The sequence below is a fragment of the Eubalaena glacialis genome, chromosome 16, assembly GCF_028564815.1.
Source record: "Eubalaena glacialis isolate mEubGla1 chromosome 16, mEubGla1.1.hap2.+ XY, whole genome shotgun sequence".
Lineage (NCBI taxonomy): Eukaryota > Metazoa > Chordata > Mammalia > Artiodactyla > Balaenidae > Eubalaena > Eubalaena glacialis.
In genome coordinates, this window is record NC_083731.1 from 10,463,536 (window position 1) to 10,482,458 (window position 18,923).

Below are 18,923 nucleotides of genomic sequence, written 5' to 3' on the forward strand. Positions count from 1 at the left end.
ATGTTCCCTGCAGGGGCTGGCCTGACCTGACCATCAGTGTCCTAGAACAGGCCTACCTGGGAGCATCTACTTCACATTAAAGCAGACAGAGATGGAACCGCTCCTGATGATGGGCACTCTTCAAGTTGCTCTGGAAAAGCCCAAATGGCTCACCTACAGCTGTTTCTATCCATTATTTATTGACTCAAGTACTTGCATTTTATCCAAGACTCCAACCATAACCCACTGCCGTGGAAGGAACTACCACATGGCAGGAGGAGAATGGGGTGGAAGACAGACTGTAATGTATGAGCCTCAGAAGGTAGCATTCCCTTCTGCAGTGGCAGTGCTACCCTCTCGTAGCCTGGCCCAGAGGTGTTGTGTGTCAGGAGGGGCCCAGTGTGTTTGTTTCTGGCCTGAGTGAATCACAGGCATATTTTGAGTTAGCCCTGGCTGTGGTCTGAGCGGATCTGGCCAATGCAGTAGTCTTTTCACATGTTCTGATGGCTGTGACCTTCACAGCACCCCTTGGAAATCAGCTGAACATGACGTACAAGGAACAGGAGTATAGGGCAATAAGGAACTCGAAAAAGAAAAACTAAACCCAAAGCTAGCAGAGGAAGGAAATAATACAGATGAGAACAGAGATGAATAGAGAAAAATCAATGAAACCAGGAGCTGATTTTCTTAAAAGAGCCACAAACTTTTTAAGCTAGATTAACTAAGAAAAAAAAGAGAGAAGATGCAAATAACTAAAATCAAAAATGAAAGCAAGAACATTAAAACCCATTTTACAAAAATATAAAGGATTGTAAGAGAATACTGTGAACAATTGTATGGCAACAAATTGGTAACCTAAACGAAATGGATGAATTCCTAGAAACACACACCTTACTAAGACTGAATCATGATGAAATAGAAAATCTGAACAGACCTATAACGAGTAAGAAGATCGACTCACTCAGTAATCAAAAGTCTCTCCACAATGAAAATTCCAGAACCAGATGGCTTCACTGGTGAATTCTACCAAAAACATGTAAAGAGAATGAGCACGAGTTCTCCTCAAACTCTTCCCAAAAATTTAAAAGGAGGGAACACTTCCAAACTCATTCAGTGAGGCCAGCACAACCCTGATAACCGAAGCCAGAAGAAGACACTATAAGAAAAGTACAGACTAATATCTCTGATGAAGATTGATGCAAAAATTCTAAACAAAATACTAGCAAAGAGAATTCAATAACACATTAAAAGGATTATATACCATGACCAAGGGGGATTTATTCTTGGAATGCAAGGATGGTTCAACATATGAAAATCAATCAGTCAATACAGTACACTACTTTAACAGAATGAAGGAAAAAAAACTATCATCTCAATTGATACAGAAAATCATTTGACAAGATTCACCACCACTTCATGGTAAAAACACTTAAACTAGGAATAGAAGGAAATTATCTCAGCCTAATAAAGGCTGTATATGACAAGCCCATAGCTAACATCACACTTAATGGTGAAAAAGCTTTATAGATAGGGATGTTTGCTTTTACCACTTTTATTCAATATAGTGATAAAAGTTATACATGGACAATCAGGCAAGAAAAAGTAATAAAAGACATCCAAATTGGAAAGGAAGAAGTAGGAGTCTGTCTGTTCACATGATCTTATGTAGAAAATCCTAACATTTCCACAAGAAAACTATTAAAACTAGTAAATAAATTCAGCAAAGTTGCAGGGTACAAAATCAGTGTACAAAAATCAGTTGCATTTCAATACATTAATGACGAACAATCCAAAAAAATTTTTTTAAACAATTCCACTTACAATAACATCAAAAAGAATAAAATACTTAGGAAACTTAACCAAGGAGACAAAAGACTTGTACACTGAAAACTACAAAACACTGTTGAAAGAAATTAAATAGAAAGACCTCTTCATGGATTGGAAGACTTAATATTGTTACGATGTCAGTACTACCTAAACAGATTTAATGCTATTCTTGTCAAAATTCCCAATAGTGTTTTTCTTTCAGAAAGAAAAAAAAAAAAAAATCCATCCTGAAAGTCATATGGAATTTCAAGGGACCCCAAGTGAGCAAAGCAATCTTGAGGAAAAAACAAAAAACAAAGTTGGAGGTCTCATATGTCCTGATTTCAAAACATACTGCAAAGCTACAGCAATCAAAACAGCATGATATTGACATTAAGACAGATATGTAGATCAGTTGAACACAATAGAGAATGCAGAAATAACCCAGAAATAAATCCTTAGATATATGGTCAAATGATTTTTGACGAAGGTGGAAAGACCAACAGGGAACAGACAGTCTTTTCAACAATTGGAAAACTAGATATTTATATGCAAAAGAATGAAGTTGGGCCCTTACTTTACACCATATACAAAGATTAACTCCACATGGATAAAAGTGCTCAACATAAGAGCTAAAACTATAAAACTCTTAGGAGAAGACACAGGGCAAAAGCTTCATGACACTGGGCTTGGCAAGGGTTTCTTGGATATGACACCAGAATCACAGGCAATAAAAGCAAAAATTGGGTGACATCAAAATTTAAAACTTCTGTGCAGCAAAAAACTCAATCAACAGAGTAAAAAGGCAACCTCAACCTATGAAATGGAAGAAAATATTTGCAAATCAAATATCTAATAAGAGGTTAATATCCAGAAGATACAGAGAACTCCAGTAACTCAACAGAGAAAAAAAAAATCTGATTAAAAAACAGGCAACGGGGCTTCCCTGGTGGCACAGTGGTTGAGAGTCTGCCTGCCAATGCAGGGGACACGGGTTCGAGCCCTGGTCTGGGAAGATCCCACGTGCCGCGGAGCAACTAGGCCCGTGAGCCACAACTACTGAGCCTGCGCGTCTGGAGCCTGTGCTCTGCAACAAGAGAGGCCATGATAGTGAGAGGCCCATGCACCGCGATGAAGAGTGGCCCCCACTTGCCACAACTAGAGAAAGCCCTAGCACAGAAACGAAGACCCAACATAGCAATCAATCAATCAATCAATTAAAAAAAAAAAAAAGAGGGCTCACCAAAAGCAATCCATCCCCTTACAGTGAAAGACTCATCCTCAAATACAATTTCTCTCATAAAAAAAAAAGAATCCTCCTCCCAATGCAGGGGACATGGGTTCTAGCCCTGGTCAGGGAACTAGATCCCACATGCATGCCACAACTAAGAGTTTTCATGCCACAACTGAGGAGCCAGTGAGCCGCAACTGAAGGAGCCGGTGAGCCACAACTAAGGAGCCCCGCCTGCTGCAACTAAGACCCAGCGCAACCAAAATAAATTAAAAAAACAAAACAACAACAAAAGAAAAAACAGGCAAAGGACTTGAAGAGACATTTCTCCAAAGAAGATATGCAATGGCCAACGTGAAAAGATGTTCAACATCACTAATCATTACAGAAATGCAAATTAAGACTCACAATGAAGCAAAATGAAAAGACAACCCACAGCATGGGAGAAAATATTTGCAAACGAAGTGACCAACAAGGGAATTAATCTCCAAAACATACAAACAGCTCATGCAGCTCAATATCAAAAAAACAAACAACCCGATCAAAAAATGGGCAGAAGACCTAAATAGACACTTCTCCAAAGGAGACATACAGGTGGCCAAAAAGCACATAAAACAATGTTCAACGTCGGTAATCATTAGAGAAATGCAAATCAAAACTATTATGAGGTATCACCTCACACAGGTCAGAATGGCCATCATCAAAAAGTCTACAAATAATAAATGCTGGAGAGGGTGTGGAGAAAAGGGAACCCCCTTACACTGCTGGCAGGAATGTAAATTGGTACGACCACTATGGAGAACAATATGGAGGGTCCTTAAAAGCTAAAAATAGAACTACCATATGATCCAGCAATCCCACTCCTGGGCATATATCCAGAGAAAACCGTAATTCAAAAAGATATATGCACCCCAATGTTCACTGCAGCACTATTTACAATAGCCAAGACATGAAAGCAACCTAAATGTCCATCGACAGAGGAGTGGATAAAGAAGATGTGGTATGTATATACAATGGAATATTACTCAGCCATAAAAAAAAGAATGAAATAATGCCATTTGCAGCAACATGGATGGACCAAGAGATGATCATACTAAGTGAAGTAAATCAGAAAGAGAAAGACATATATAATATCACTCATGTGGACTCTCATTTAAAAAAATGATACAAATGAACTTATTTACAAAACAGAAACAGACTCACAGATTTCGAAAACATTATGGTTACCAAAGGGGAAACATGGGTTGGGGGGGTGGGACAAATTAGGAGCATGGGATTAACATATACACACTACTATATATAAAATAGATAACCATCAAGGACCTACTGTATAGCACAGGGAACTCTCCTCAATATTCTGTAATAACCTATATGGGTAAAAAATCTGAAAAAGAATGAATATATGAATATGTATAACTGAATCACTTTGCTGTACACCTGAAACTAACACAACATTGTAAATCAACTATACTCCAATAAAAAAACAAAAACAAAAAAACCCACAGTGAAATAGCACCTCACACCCTTTAGGATGGCCACTGTTAAAAAAAAAAAAGAGAGAGAGGGAGAAGGGAGGAAGGGAGGAAATAACAAGTACTGGTGAGGATGTGGAGAAATTGGAACCCTTGTGCACTGCAGGTGGCAGTGTAAACTGGCCGTCAGCAGCCTCTCTGGCCCCCAGAGTTGCTACATGACTGGCTTTCTCTTGGCGACACACTCCCGTCGCCGGCACCCTAATGAACTCTTCCTACCACCTGTCTAAGCGAGCAGCTCCCGAGGCGCCGCTCCTTCCCGTCCCACCTCGAGCCTCCAGAAGGACACAGCGGCCGAGCCGGGGGCCCCATGGTGCGGTGGTGGGAGGAACAGGCTCCTTTATCCCCGCTCTGTCCCTAAAGGCCACCCCCCGTGACCCATGAAGACAACAGATGGGAGAGGGCAACAAGATTCCGGAAGATAGATAGAACAGAGAGACGAGTGCTGGCTGACTCAGCAGCCTCGAGACACTGGAAACCTAAATCCCTGCTGGGGAGCCCGCCAGCCGGCGCCCCGGACGCCAGAGAAGCTCCCACTGCCGCCCCATAGGCGTGTGAGGGCGGGGTGAGGGGTGGAAAAGGGGGAGGCGGCCGTCCGAGCGGGGAGCAGAGACCCCGACCGTCCCTCTGCCCAGCAGGGCAAGGGTGGGTTACTGTCCGGAGAGGCTTAGCGGGAAGCCTGGTGTCGGGAGGACCAGGCCCAGCCGACGGTGCGGGCGAGGGGCACCCTAAAGATGGGGAGGGAGGGGAGTCCACGTCCCGTGGATTCCGTTATCTGGCCCCCACGCCAGGCCGGCCAGTCGACAGGCTCCCCCTCACACAGCTTCCTGCATGGTGTCCCACTTTCCACGTGAAAGGCCAGCCAAGGATACTGAGACGCTTGAAGAAAACCTCTTAAAGAAGCATAAAACAGAGAAGAGAGGAATTTAGGAGAAGTAGAGGCAATAAGGGGAAAGATAAAAACTTAAAACCCCTCCAAATTCATGATAATTAATATCGTCCCGAAGAGGAGAGATGGTATTATGTTGAGAAAGAACAGGATGCTAACGAAACGAGGGAACAGGACAAAGATCTTGGAAATAAATATGGTGGCGAAAATATTTTTCAAAATAATAGAAGTGTTGGGAAGATAAAGTAGACTACAAAGAGAAAATTGGGAGATTAATCCAGGATATGCAACATCTGAGTTCTGGAGACCCAGAAAGAGAACAGGAAGGAAGGAGAGGGAAGAAAATTCCTAGGACCCAAGATAATGAGTCTTCAGATGGAAGTTTCTGGCACAATGAATGAAAAAATCCCACATGGAGACTCCTCATTATAGAACCTCACAATCCAAGGGCGAAAAGAAGACCCTAGGAGCCTCCAGAGAAGAACCTGAGTCCCGTTCAAAGGGTTGTGGGTCCCAATGGCCCTGGACGTCTCAGCATGAACGGGGGCATCAGAAGACAAGGGAGAAACGCCTTCAAAATTCTGGAAGAAGGCAGTTAGAAATCTCCACCTAGTTACACTGTTAATTGAAGTTGGGAAGGAAAGAACGAGCTTCAGTAAAATGAGGGAGTCAACCAAGAAGGGGCCCTGGGACCCAGGGACAGGGCTCTGGGAGAAGCGTGGGATGCACCGCAGACCAGGCTGGGGCAGGAGGGGCGCCGGGAGCCACAGCTCCAGGGAGGAACGGAAGCCGCGGGGGGTCAGGGCTGAAAGGGTTCTTCAGGTGCCTTCAGAAAACATGAGGCCGGAGGGCTGTTGGAGGAACTGGAGCAAAGCGCAAAAAAGGGGGGAAAAAGGCCGAAGCAATTTTCAATTCCAAAAAAAACAAGAAGTTGTCCAGGAAAGGAAATTAATCATAGTACACTATGTGCCTTATCTGAGAACAGTGTCTACATAGTTCTAATGCTGAACTGAATATGGATTTGACCAAAAATTGTGATGTGAGCCTATTGGAGGAATGTGGGGCGAGAGGCAGGTGCCAGGCTCTACAGCAGGAACGTCTGATGCAGCCTTACCGAGCGGGCGGGACCTGCCCGGGCGTCAACTCCTGCACCACAGCAGTCCTCCAGGCAGGTGGCTGTCTACCTCCTCTGACAGTCCAGGAAGCCGGGGCACAGAGAGGTTAAGTTGTTTGCCTAAAGTCACACAGCTAATAAGTGGCAGAGCCAGGATTTCAACCCAGGAAAGTTGGTTCTAAAGTCTGTGCTTTAAACCGCTGTGCTCACCTGTTTTGGGTAGGAAGGCAGACAATTTAAAACATCGGTAAGCAGCGGTATATAACCAGCAACGTGGAGACAAATACCAAATGCAACAACCGCTCAGGGGCTTCAACGGGTCTCTTCAAGGGAGTGGGAATGGGCAGGGATTTTATTTTCCTTGTAAAGTTATTTGACTTTATCTTACGGACACGTGTTGCTTTAAAATCTAATCAAAGGGTGGGGACACGAGAGCACCAGGGATCAGGAGAGCGACGTGACACCTCCAGTGTCGACTGCTCTGGCCCAGCTGTGCGGCCTCAGTCCTCACCGACACGACACTCGGCCTCAACTGCTCTGGCCCAGCTGTGCGGCCTCAGTCCTCACCGACACAACACTCGGCCTCGAGGGACTGGGCAGTTTCCCCGCTCTCTCTCAACTCTTCACGTTCTGGTAGCGAACAAGGCAAGCAGTGGTTTAGAGAACATGTGCCGCGAAGAGAGCCAACCAGGGTGACAGAGGCCAGAGGGCTGGGGTGGGTGCCGCTCAGGGAAGGTGTCACCTGGGAAGGGAGGCGAGGGCTCACGGCCACAGGCCCCGACGGGCCAAGCCCTGGAGAGTGTGCGGCCAGGCCCCTGGGGGCTGCACGGGGACAGGCCAGAGGGACCAGGCAGCGGGCCTGCCAGGGTTCTGGGGGACGGTCCTGGCGAGGGTGGGAGCCGTGCATCCCGCTTAGACCTGGAGTTGTTATTGCCAGAACGTGCTGGAAGGCGGATACAAGTGTGGGAGAGGGAAGGCGGGGCTGGCTGGGCTCCCTCCCGCCCTAGGTCCCCCCTCTGTCTCTCCATCCTCCCAGGCACGCCCTCCCCCAGCAGCAGTGGGCCTGCCTCCTCCTCGGCCCCTGCACCTCCGAGTCCAGGCTCTCCTCATTCACATCTTGACTTGCATACCTGGGCAGCCGCCGCTCAAGCCCCACCACTCCGGTCTGCCCTTCCTCCGCCGTCAGTCACTGCAATGAGAGCTCCCATCCCGTCTCTGTCCTGCTCAAGGCTGGCGGCTGAGACCGAGGCGGCAGAGAGGAGGGGTGGGCCCGAGTGGGCAGCTGTGGGGCGCTGCCCATCCTTCCCGGACGCCCTGAAGAGGTGGGGCGAGGCCCAGACCCCCAGACCAGCCCGTGTTTGCTGGGAAGAAAGCCGAGTCCTGTGAGTTAAGTGTGACTTCTCCAAGGGCCACTTGGCCACGTGACTGGTGGCAGAGCCCTCTTGGCACACCGGGGCCATGTCCCTCGGTGTCTGAAGGGCTGGGGGCAAGCGGGGCAGCTAGATGCCAGGCTTGGAAGAGGGGCCGAGACATTTAACTTTTCGTTTCCATTTTTGTTTGAGTCACTCTTACACAAATCACTTTGGTCGGTTATGTAATAATCTGCGGCCCAGACCCAGGAAGGGGGGTAAATATTTACCTTCTCTCTCTCTGGAGCCACGGTCGGTCGCTGTGCTGAGTCACAGTGAGTCACAGGGAGGCAGTGTCACCCTCTAGGACCTTGAAGAAGGAAGGAACACAGAAAGGTGCAGCTAACGTTCTGCTGCGTCTTGCCGGGGCCAGAATGTAAATTTAGTGCTGAAACCGGAATTCTCTTTGGTAGCCGATGACAGGTGATTATTCATGTATATAGATATACACACATATATATATATATGTTTCTATTTGCTTATCGTTATTTTTACTTTTCTGTAATATTTACTGTTTAAAGTCCTCTTAAAGAGATTGAAAACTAACTGCTCTACGAAACCGCGGTTCTACAGGGCTTGCTGCCACGACAGGCTGCCTCATCTGACACGAGTCGCTCTTCCTGGAACCCTACCTGGGTCGGGAGTGGGGGCCCGGGGCGAGGCCACCCGTTTCCCCGCCGCGCGGGACCTGTGCGTCCGTCCTCGCTCGCTCGCAGCTCCCGGCCGCATGGCCCACGTGTTCGTGTACGGGACCCTGAAGACGGGCCAGCCCAACCACCGGGTCCTGCTGGAGGGTGCCCACGGTCGCGCAGCCTTCCGGGGCTGGGGTCGCACGGTCGAGCCGTACCCGCTGGTGATCGCGGGGCAGCGCAACGTCCCGCGGCTGCTGAACCTGCCGGGCCGGGGGCGCCGAGTGGCTGGGGAGGTCTACGCCGTGGACGAGCAGATGCTGCGCTTCCTGGACGAGTTCGAAGGCTGCCCGGACATGTACCAGCGCACCCGGGTGACAGTCGCTGTCGAGGGGGCGGGCGGGACCCTGCAGTGCTTCGTGTACAGCACGGCCACCTACCCGCCCGAGTGGGTCCACCTCCCGTACCACGACGATTACGACTCGCAGGGGGAGCACGGGCTTCGCTACAGTCCGCGGTGAAGCAGATGAGAAGCACGAGGGGAGCGGCCGCCCGAGGACCGAGAGCCTGGTGGTTGGAAGACGGCCTCGCTGGGTCCGCACTCGCTGAACGCAAAAGCCCGAGAACACCCTCTGAAATAAAACTCTATGGGGGGGGGGGCGGGGGGGGAGTGTCTTCTTAGGTGGCAGCCGATTTCCCAAATAATTTTGACATGACTGATAACAAGATTGTTTCCTGAAATCTGTCTTGCTGATGCTGCTTTATTGCTTGCTGCTTAAAGAGCATCATGGGCTTGAACGTACTGGATGAGAAAAACTCAGGATTTTAATTCCCCTAAATGACATTTTGAAAACTCGTGTTATGCTTTTCTTACGTTTTTGTTTTCGTTTTTCTTTTTGCTTTGCTTTGCTTTAGTCTGAAGATAACATTTAAAATGAATATAAAGACTGTGTGGCAGCTAGATTTTAACAGCCCTGCTCTATCAGTTCTGTCTGACCTGTAGCACTGAGAAATTTTTTTAAAGCTGATTTTAGACGTCTCAGTGTAATAAAAGAACCTCAAGAAAAACACACTGTATTTTAGAGTACTTCTGAATATATATAACATCATTCTTCATAATTTTCAGATCAGGCTTATACAGAGATTATTAAAGATCACTTAAAGTTAAACTAGATGTTTTGGGAAATCAAATATAAAAGTATTGGTGCTATTGTTGGCCCTCTTTTTGAGTCTGCTTATTTGGTAGAAGGTTCTTTTCATTCTCATCTAGCAAAATAGCAAGCGCCCACTTGCTGGCAGAGCAGCTGAACACCCCAGTTTCAGACGGAAGCTCACGGGAGCGCAGGGCAAGGCGCGGTTCCTGCCCCCACAAGGGAGCAGCGTTTGGGGGCGGGCCTTTCGGAGAAGAACCAACACATTAGTAATTTGTTCTTCAGGCCTGACAGAAAGCTTCGCTTCCAAATACAGACAGCACCTAAAATAATTTTAGCAAGGCACGAAGTACCAATTACTACCCACCTCCATCTGATAATCTGTCAGGGTTAGAGTCAAATCAGCGCACGACTCTGCCTCTGCGTCCTTACCAGCAAAGTACGAAATGTATCCTACGAATTTCAGAGCCAGGTGGAAACGCAGCTGCTGGTCCCGCGTAACCTCGTTCTCCATTGGGAGAGCCCACTCGCTCTTCAGCTTAATGGTAGACTGTGATCTTTAACTGCATCTGGCACAAAAGCATGATCGTGATTTTTAGCCCTTTTTTCTTAATTGGAAACTTGCTTCACAAAAACACAGCAAGGCGAGGATGGGTGTCAGCTGATGAGCTGTGGCAGCCCCGCCCACCATCACTGGGCCGGGGGAGCCCCGAGTGGTACCCGTGCCGTTGCCCTGGGACGGGGAGGGGGGTCGCCCCTGGGGACTCAGGGTCCACACTCACCGTTAGAGCCACACAGGAGGGATTTCCATTTCCAGGGCCGTCATCTGCGCTCTCTGGGCTTCGGGAGGTTATGAACGACCAGAAGCAGGAGTTAGGTCCTCAAGCAGGATGAAGCAGGTAATCAGGTTACAAAGTGGCAAATGCTAACTTAATGAAACTGAGGGCCAAGAACTGGGATTTATATAAATTTTTAAAAAGGATCCCAATGAAACGCTAGTATTTAAAGTCTACTGGCACAGCCCATGCCTCTTATGTACATTGTCTTCATTCAAAAAAAGGGCAAACTAATATTTAGACAAATGCTCAGTTTTATTGATTTAATTTTGACACTAGGAAACTCACAGCAGAAGTACAAATCATATGTACAAGTATTTATATCAATAAAAATTTCCATTGGTGATTTTTTGGCAAATGTTGGTTTTGACTATATGTGGAATAAATATGACCATGTAAAATCTGCTACACAGGGGTGTTCCTGCAAAACGCTTGAATAAATTGAGTGTGAAAGAATAATAATACAAATGGCTAATTAAATCGGGTGATGACTGAAAGGCTATAAATACTTCATTCCAGTTCCACGAGCAGATCTCCTTCTCCAACTGTGTCTCCAGCTTTACAATGCACCGATTTCACCTTGAATTTAAAAAAAAAAAAAAAAAAAAAAAAAAAGAGGGGAGAGTAAGAATTATTAACTAGACCAGGAGGAAGCAATCTCGTCATCCATTTCTGGAAATGAAGGGACAGCCTGGCGGGCTTTGGAGCACAGATAGAACACTCGGAGGTATAGGGCGTCCATCAGAGGGGACCTCGAGCACAGGGACGTCCTCGCCGCGGGCTGTGACTCGCCACCTTCCCCTCATCTCTGTCGGTCCTAAAAGCCGCTGGTCGCAGGGCATTTGTGCTGTCCTTTGCACAGGGTGCCCTCGGGGGTCTCAGCTGGCAGTGATTATGCTGGATGAGTCTCCACACCCGGGAGAGTTAATGGTGTACTTAGTGTTAAACAAACAAACCAACCAACCCACTCACAATTATACAAGAGTCAAAACAGGTACTAATTAACAGGAGAAATTCCCTAGCCTGACCGGAAGCCTCCTTCTGAAGGGAAATGAAATTCCTCAGAGCACGAGCGCGTGATCTTGGTGGCGCGACATGGAACAGGCACTGGGCTCCCGTGACACTGCCTCCGTGCCCTTTCATTCCACTGATTTCTCCCGATTTTAGTCAACTTCTGCTTTCCCAAATTTGTGTTCACTTTTAAAACTAGAGACAGTCATTTGACTTGGAAGTTCTTGCTGGGGCATGAAGATGAACGATGGGTTGGAAGTTAATTGGCCGTCTGGGCAAGTGGCAAACGGGAAAAGTGCCAGAGACGTGGGGTTGGGTGCCCTGGCCTGTGTCCCCGCGGCTCTGCCATGAGCTAGCAGCGGCGAGAAGGGCCTTCTCCCCTAGAGTTCCAGCCCGGGGTCTCTCGGGACGAAGAGAACCTGTGCAGTGACACTTGAAAGGCCTCGTTCCACAGGAGCTATTTGCACTGAAGTGGCTGCTTTTTATGATCTGAAGCCACCGGTGTTTTTATAGGATGTATTTGTCATGATGCTGCGATTCCAGAGTGGAGGACCTGCTTCCACTGTGAACGGGCCCCGGGAGGAAAACGGGCCTCTCAAAGCAAAAACTGCCAGCCCCAGGCTCAGGGGCCCGCTGCTCCTTGCCCTGTGGGGCAGGACTCGAGCCGACAGGGCAGGGCCAACGTGCGAGTTCACCCAGAGCCCATCACCACCCTGACAGCAGCAGGGCCTCCCCAGCAGACCCAGGCCCCGAGGACACAGACCACGCAGACGGGCAGGCTCCTGGCTCCTTCAGGGAGCTAAGGCCACGTTCATTTTGGCGTCAGTGCCTCAGTCCAGCACACGGGCCGCTGGTGTGCATCTGATGTACATTCTGGGTCCCCCAAACGAGGCCAAGTGCTCATCACAGAGGGGAAAGCTCATGACAGTAATGCAGCGTAAATGTTGACTAATCCCAAGGGACAAACAGAACAATTTTTACAAGAGCAGAAACCAACACTTTCTTGTTCATTTGTTCTTAAAGGGTCATCAGGTATGGAAAGCAGGATTCCCCCAAAGCCGCAGAGCGTGCCAATCTCCTCTCCCAAACCCCGAGGAGACTGGGTGCAGCCGTCTGATGCCCCTCCGGCCTGGTCACACGCTGGGCCTCTGCCCTCCTGGCTGGGGCTGGACTGGGGCATCCCCCTCGGCCTGTTCTCTGAACATCGGTTTCATTTCCTTTGGGGGAGGCAACTGGAGGCTGCGTCTCTCTGATGCAGACTTCACTGGCAGCTGACAGTACCTTCTGCCAGGACACCCACTGTCCCCACGGCTCAGTCGCGCCTTCCAGGACACAGCCAGCCTACGCTGCTGTCCCCACCCCACCCGACCTGCCCCGCCTCTCCTCGCTCCACCGTGCGGTACTTTCAAAGCAAACCATCCTTCAGAAAAGGATCATTCTGCTACAAGTGGTGTCTTTCTAGTCGCGGGAAGAATAATGAAGTTATTGCTTAAAAGGACTTTTCTATTTTCTTCAATGAGAAAATTCATTTAAGAAGTTTTACTCTTAACAGATTTCAGTACTAATACATCTTTTTTTCCTCCCTAAATCGTTAAGTCCCACGCGTGGAGTGGGTCTTTCAGCTTTTTTTTTTTTTTTTTTAATTTATTATCTATTTATTTATTTTTGGCTGCGCTGGGTCCTCGTTGTGGTATGCAGGATCTTTAGTTGCAGCATGCGGGCTCTTAGTTGCGGCATGTAAGCAGGATCTAGTTCCCCAACCGGGGATCGAACCCGGGCCTCCCGCACTGGGAGCACAGAGTCTTACCCACTGGACCACCAGGGAAGTCCCCCTTTCAGCTCGTCTTGATCTAAAAGTGAATTGTTCTCTTTGTGAAGAAATTATCTTGACGAGTTGCATTAATTTTTGCAATCTCTAAAACCATTTCCTGCTGTGTCACCTAAGTCTCAGATAACTAACTGCCTCTAAGACAGATGTAAACATTAAAAATTAAAGACCCCTTAATTCGAAAGACATTAAGGTGAAGAACAACTGTTCTTCGACTCCCTGGATGTCACACAGACTCTCCTAGAAGGCCTGCAGGTCACATGGATGCAGAACATAGGGAGCCCCCATCGCAGCGCCCTCGTCCGCAGGAGGGAGAGGCTGGGAGAGACCCCCTCCGCCGTCCCCCTCAGGCCCCAACCGTCCAAGATTCAAAGGTGGAGGTTCTGCTTCCTGTCACAGCGGCCTGGGCTGGTGGGACCTTGGGGACATACCTTGCCAGTTTTCCCAGCTGTCATACTGTTCTGCATCTTCATGGCTTCAATCACACAAATTTCCTGACCTTCTGCTACCTGGAAAATGAACAAAAAGTGGACAGAAGTTTTAAAAGCATTTGAATTTTGCAACAATGTTCAAGAGTTAGGCCATTAAGATAATCTTTTTGTCAAATGCTCTGAAATATAATCCAAACAGCAGCAACAGCCTCTAATACTTCATATTCCAAGTACATCTTTGGGGGACCGCAGAGAAAGGCCATTCCCTCTATCATCAAGTCCTTGTTAGAAAAACATCCCTGATATTGGAGGTTTTGGGTGCTGCTTGTGGGGCCTCCCCTGGGAATCTCTGAATCTGCCTCTGCCACAGAGCTGTGGCAGAAATGGAATGCCTTCCACTTAGGTGAAACGTCCAGGATTAGCACGTCTCTACGGACAGAAAGATCTGTGGTTTCCAGGGGCGGAGGGGAGGGGGGAGTGCTTGCAGGTGGGTGCAGGGGTTCTCCGGGGGTGATGAAGTGCTCTAAGATTGACTGTGGCGATGGGTGCACAATTCTGTGAACAGACAAAAACCACTGAAGTGCACGCGTTAAAGGGGTGATTGTATCGTATTGTGAACTTTATCTCAGTAAAGCTGTTAGCAGACAATGGAGTTTCTGTGTGCAGCCCTGGGGGGCTGGGAACCACAGCCAAGCACCCAGGCCGTGGGGACCACTCTCCCAGCCTTTGCATGACATGCCAAGGACTGACAACCAGGTGGCTCCCAGAAAGCGCCTTCAGGGAGTGATTTCTGGAGCTCCACCCATTCCTTGCAAGGAGGCGGGTAGCTCCCAGGGGCACTGGCTCAAGCTGTTTGCCTTCCGGGGTGAGGGAAATCCAGGCGGAGCTGGGTATAAATCCCCTGGGGTTAAACCTGGGCCTCCCACCCAGGAGTCAGCTGTGACTAAAGGCCCTTCTATCTATTCTCCTTTCTCTGCCCTTGATGGGTAAGCATCAAGGAGCTGGGCTTGCATTTTTCTCCTATCTTTGTGAAAAGGGCCTTGCAGTCTTTGAAATGGGAGAGTTGAATTTCCTGGGGCACCCAGCTGTGTGGGGTGCTGGTGGGCCTCCTGGCGTGGGGCTCCTGGACCCTTGTGCTCATCCAGCGTTGCAGAAGTGCCTGGAGAATCTTCTTTCCTGAAGTCCCCAGATGATCTCCAAGCCCCCCTCCCGGCCCCCCGTGGGGCACAAGCTGCCTCGCTGGCATCAGGACCGCCTGAGCCCTATGCGTTCCTCTCCTCTGCTGATCAGGTGGTGGGCTGCTTTTTCCTGGCACATAAATATAGGAAGAGAGGGGATGCCAAAGCTTCGGTGCTGGCACGGAGGCGACACTGCGCTGGAGAGTTGGGCACACACGCCGCGCTCGCGGCCCGCTGTGACTCACCGTCACCTGGCACCTGCATTCCAGAGAGCGGAGAACTAACTTGCTAGGGTCGCTCTTCAACATGCAGAGGGAGAGCAGTGAGGGAGGCTCCAGGGCAACGCGGGGCCCAGCTGGGGTGTCAGAACAGCCAGCCCTCAAGGCGTCATTTCCGAGCCTTTTTCTCTCTTTTCAGAGGCAGGCAGGGACCAGGCAAGATGAGAGGAGGGCACGTCCCCAGAAGTAGCGCCTGCCATGTAGCTCCACACGCAAAATGCTGGCGGGCCCGGGGCACGGCTCTCAGGCAGAGGCTGAGGGTCCAGAGCTGGCCTCACGCAGCAGCATCCCCACCCAGAGACGGGGCATCCCGGCATCAGGGCCCGTGGCTCTCTGGGAAATGGATCTGATATTCAGCCACGGAAATTCCATCCAACAATCAGTGATCGGCTCTGGGAACTCCTTCCTCACCGATGGACCGGTGCCCGCAGTGGGCGGCTGCGTGCGTTCGCCTCGCCCCCTCCCCCAGCCGGGCTTCCTGTGCTGGCGTCTGAGCGCCCAGGGCCCGTCTGACCAGCCCCAGCCCCACGGGCTTCTCTCGGGCGGGCGTGAGCTTGCCCTCCTGCAGCTGCTCGGCCCACTGCTCAGCACCGCTGGCCAGAATGCTCTGTGGGATCTTTAAGTAAGTGAATTCGCAGTTAATGCAACTATGAAAAAGAAACGAATGAAGCTGGGAGATTTCCAGTGGTCACTAAGGGGGCGGAGACCAAACTGACAATGATGCCCATAAGAAACGCGCAGAAGGATGGCCGGCCCCGGGCCACAGCCCCACTCCAGGCCCGAGCTGGCCAGGCTGGAGGTGAGTGAGAGCAGGGCCCGAGAGCCTGGGAGCAGCGGGAGACGGACGTGAAGCTTCTGGGGCTCCACTGTCACTGTCCAGTGACCGCCTTCCCCGGCAGCTCTGCGTGCTTGTAGCGAAGGTGATCTGCAAAGAGGTGACACGCAGGCAACTGCGAGTGGTCGGTCCCCAATCATCCATCAGAAAAACAAAACCTATGATTTAGCCGGAGATAATCTGGGAGACGTGGGAAAGTCCCCCAGGTAAAACACCCCCTTCTCTCAGACTGTGTCACTCTGGCAATTTGATTAAAAGGGCTTCAGAGAAAGTGCCTGCAGATTGGAAGTGCCAACCTGCTGCCAGACGGGCAGCGCTAGCTGCCCTGAATCCGGAACCATCCTCACGGCTCTGTCGTCCTTTTCTTTCCTGTTTCTTCTCCCTAGTTTCTTTCCCTGTTTCTGCTGGTCTCTACTTATATTATTTGGTGGAAATTTAAGTAATTCATTTCTCTTTCTCCGTTCACTCACAGCAATCTGCTTTGTAGTCTGTTTTTGCTCATTCGTCCCTAAAAGAGAAAAAACTCTTGAAGTTGATCCTTGATGTTCCACCAAATAGTGAGACACATTTTGGTCAGCAGAAACATGTTATACGCGCACGCACGCAAACACATATACACACGTGGACTTGACCTAAATTCAAGCTATTTCATTCCTCAAAAACCAAAGTCGGGGAAGCAAATACAGTACACACTGTACGTCAAAGAACACAGACGGGGCTGTAACTGGGGGCTGCTCCACCACCCTGCTGGGCCCCCAAGGGCCGCAGTTCCAACAATAACCCAGACAAAATGACACAGGCCTCTCACCTCAACAATCTGGAAGCCTCCTGGTCCAGAGGTGCCTGCCCCCTCCCCTGCCCTCCCCGAGCTCCGGAAGGCACTGGAAACACCGCCTGGATTCCCCCGTGTGCTCAGAAAGCGGGGACATTAACTGGGTGAGCAGAGAGGGCGCCTCCACGGCCAAGTCTCCCTCGGACAGCGTGCACGCAGGGTGCAGCCACTGCAGGGCTTGTGGGCGCACACTTCCCCAACACTCTGGTGAATCATCGCATGACGACTTAATGATTGTGACAGGATGTCTCCAACATCGGGCTTACAAAATGGTCACAAGCCTTGCAAGTCTCTTTGATAAACCTACTCAGCCTGATGTACTTCTCCGCTCCCTGTCTAATTGGTGTAAAGTTTGGAGGTCTGAATCCTGTATCTTTCATCCGGCTTATTGCGTCCTCTCCTTTGACATGGGGTCAAGGTTCACATTCGCATCTGATTATCGGAGCGCACTCATTAAGCGGGAGCCTGCCTTGCCCCGAAATGAGTAAGCTGGGGAGAAACCTCAGCCCATTTACTCAGCGGATTTTAGCATGCTTGGGAGGCCTGAATGTCACCTGGCACAGCTCTGTGCTGCAGAGTTTCAGACCTCTCCAGCTGATGATTAATTGTGAGTGATGGGAAATAAAATCCAGTAAAGCCAGCTGCTTGCCACGGTCGGCAAAATGGCTCTGATGGATACAGGCTGCCAATTTTCCAGTTTTACTGGCAAGTCTTCCAAGTGTAATTAAGGGAAGTTATAAATGATATGGAAATCTATCAAGTTCCATTTATTTTCAGAGGACTCTTTCCCCAGAGACTTTTATCCTCAAGCTTATAGTCTGCTTTGTTGTGCTAATGATTTAAACCACTTCTTATTTCTGATTAAAGCCCCCAATATCCTCTACCAAGTTTGCTTTACTCCTTCCCCAGAGATTAAAAGACACAGAACCTTCTCCAGCACATGTCCCTCTGGGACAACATGCTAAGGCTGGGACACATTTGGCAACTTGTATAGTTCAAACTGCAAATGCATGAAGAAAGCCCCAAGAAGGTGCACGAAGAGAAAGAGAAGAGAAGGGGGGGAGAAAGATCTCCACCAAACATAAAAGGAAGTCCCCAAAGTACAGACTTGAAAGCTGTGCTCAGGACCAGATATTCATCAGGAGGTGGTGTAGCTCACTAATGTTATTTGATTTGGAATAAAAGCATGAAAATGATGGCAAAGGCCTAAAATTGGAGATGTAAAGGATGACTGCACAGTATTCCATTTCTCAATTTCATCCTTCAGAGCCACAAAATGGGGGTGATACAGTGACGGGATGAGATTTACAGTAACAGCTGTGGTCTTCCCACACAAGGGGGGCCCTTCTCATGGGCTACGGTCTGTTTTGAGCAGACGGGGAGGAACAAAACCAGGTTCCCTGTTAAGGGTGTGCAGTCATATTTCTGATAAAGAAAATGTTTATGGGAGTCCGATTTCCTCCAAGACAGTCCCTAACCCTCTTCTGTCGTCCACAACCAGGGCTGTTTTAAAGGTGTTATCCTTTAGATATAGGAAAGAGGCCATAAACGGCATGGAGGGTTTTTCCCCCATAAGCCTACTCTCTAGCAACTGTAAAGGATGCATAGGAAACGGTGCCAGTGGCATATGGCTTTCTACTGTGCTAAACATTCATACAAAAGACAGGTTCATCAGTCATTGGAGTATCTGGATAAAAAATTAGCTCCTGATGGATGGTATTTTGAGCTTACCTGCTGCTAGTACATTACCAGAGAAACACAGGTTTTGAAACCCACATGACATTAGAAACTGCAGACCATGAAATACGACACGTGCAGGAGCACATAATGTACGCCAGATTATACAAAATAATAAATAAGCTATTTAAACCCTCTGCCTAAAATTGGGCCCACTGCAAGGAACCCTGGGTCACTTCTACACAGGCCAATTAATGCACAGCATCTGCTGTATAGA

General features: G+C 49.0%; 2 protein-coding genes across 5 annotated transcripts in view; one reads left to right on the forward strand and one right to left on the reverse strand.

Annotated features, from left to right (window-relative positions):
• The window catches only part of GGACT (gamma-glutamylamine cyclotransferase), a 45,997-nt gene extending 36,802 nt beyond the window's left edge, over positions 1-9,195 (forward strand). The window contains exon 3 of one of the 2 annotated variants that reach the window (XR_009697488.1): positions 8,534-8,615. Coding sequence is in view for 1 of the 2 variants with exons in the window: in XM_061170562.1 (XP_061026545.1) it covers positions 8,534-9,110 (577 nt within the window). In the remaining variant the exon portion in view is untranslated. Of the gene's footprint in view, positions 1-8,533 lie in introns of both variants that reach the window. The other variant, XM_061170562.1, reaches the window with a different exon arrangement.
• Positions 9,196-10,839: 1,644 nt separating this feature from the next.
• Positions 10,840-18,923, reverse strand: part of PCCA (propionyl-CoA carboxylase subunit alpha) — a 370,033-nt gene continuing 361,949 nt past the window's right edge. For all 3 annotated transcript variants that reach the window (XM_061170561.1, XM_061170560.1, XM_061170559.1), the window contains 2 exons: positions 13,847-13,924; positions 10,840-11,155 (listed from right to left, as the gene is read on the reverse strand). In XM_061170561.1, the coding sequence (XP_061026544.1) occupies positions 11,087-11,155; positions 13,847-13,924 (147 nt within the window). In that variant the 3' untranslated portion in view covers positions 10,840-11,086. The remainder of the gene's footprint in view (positions 11,156-13,846; positions 13,925-18,923) is intronic.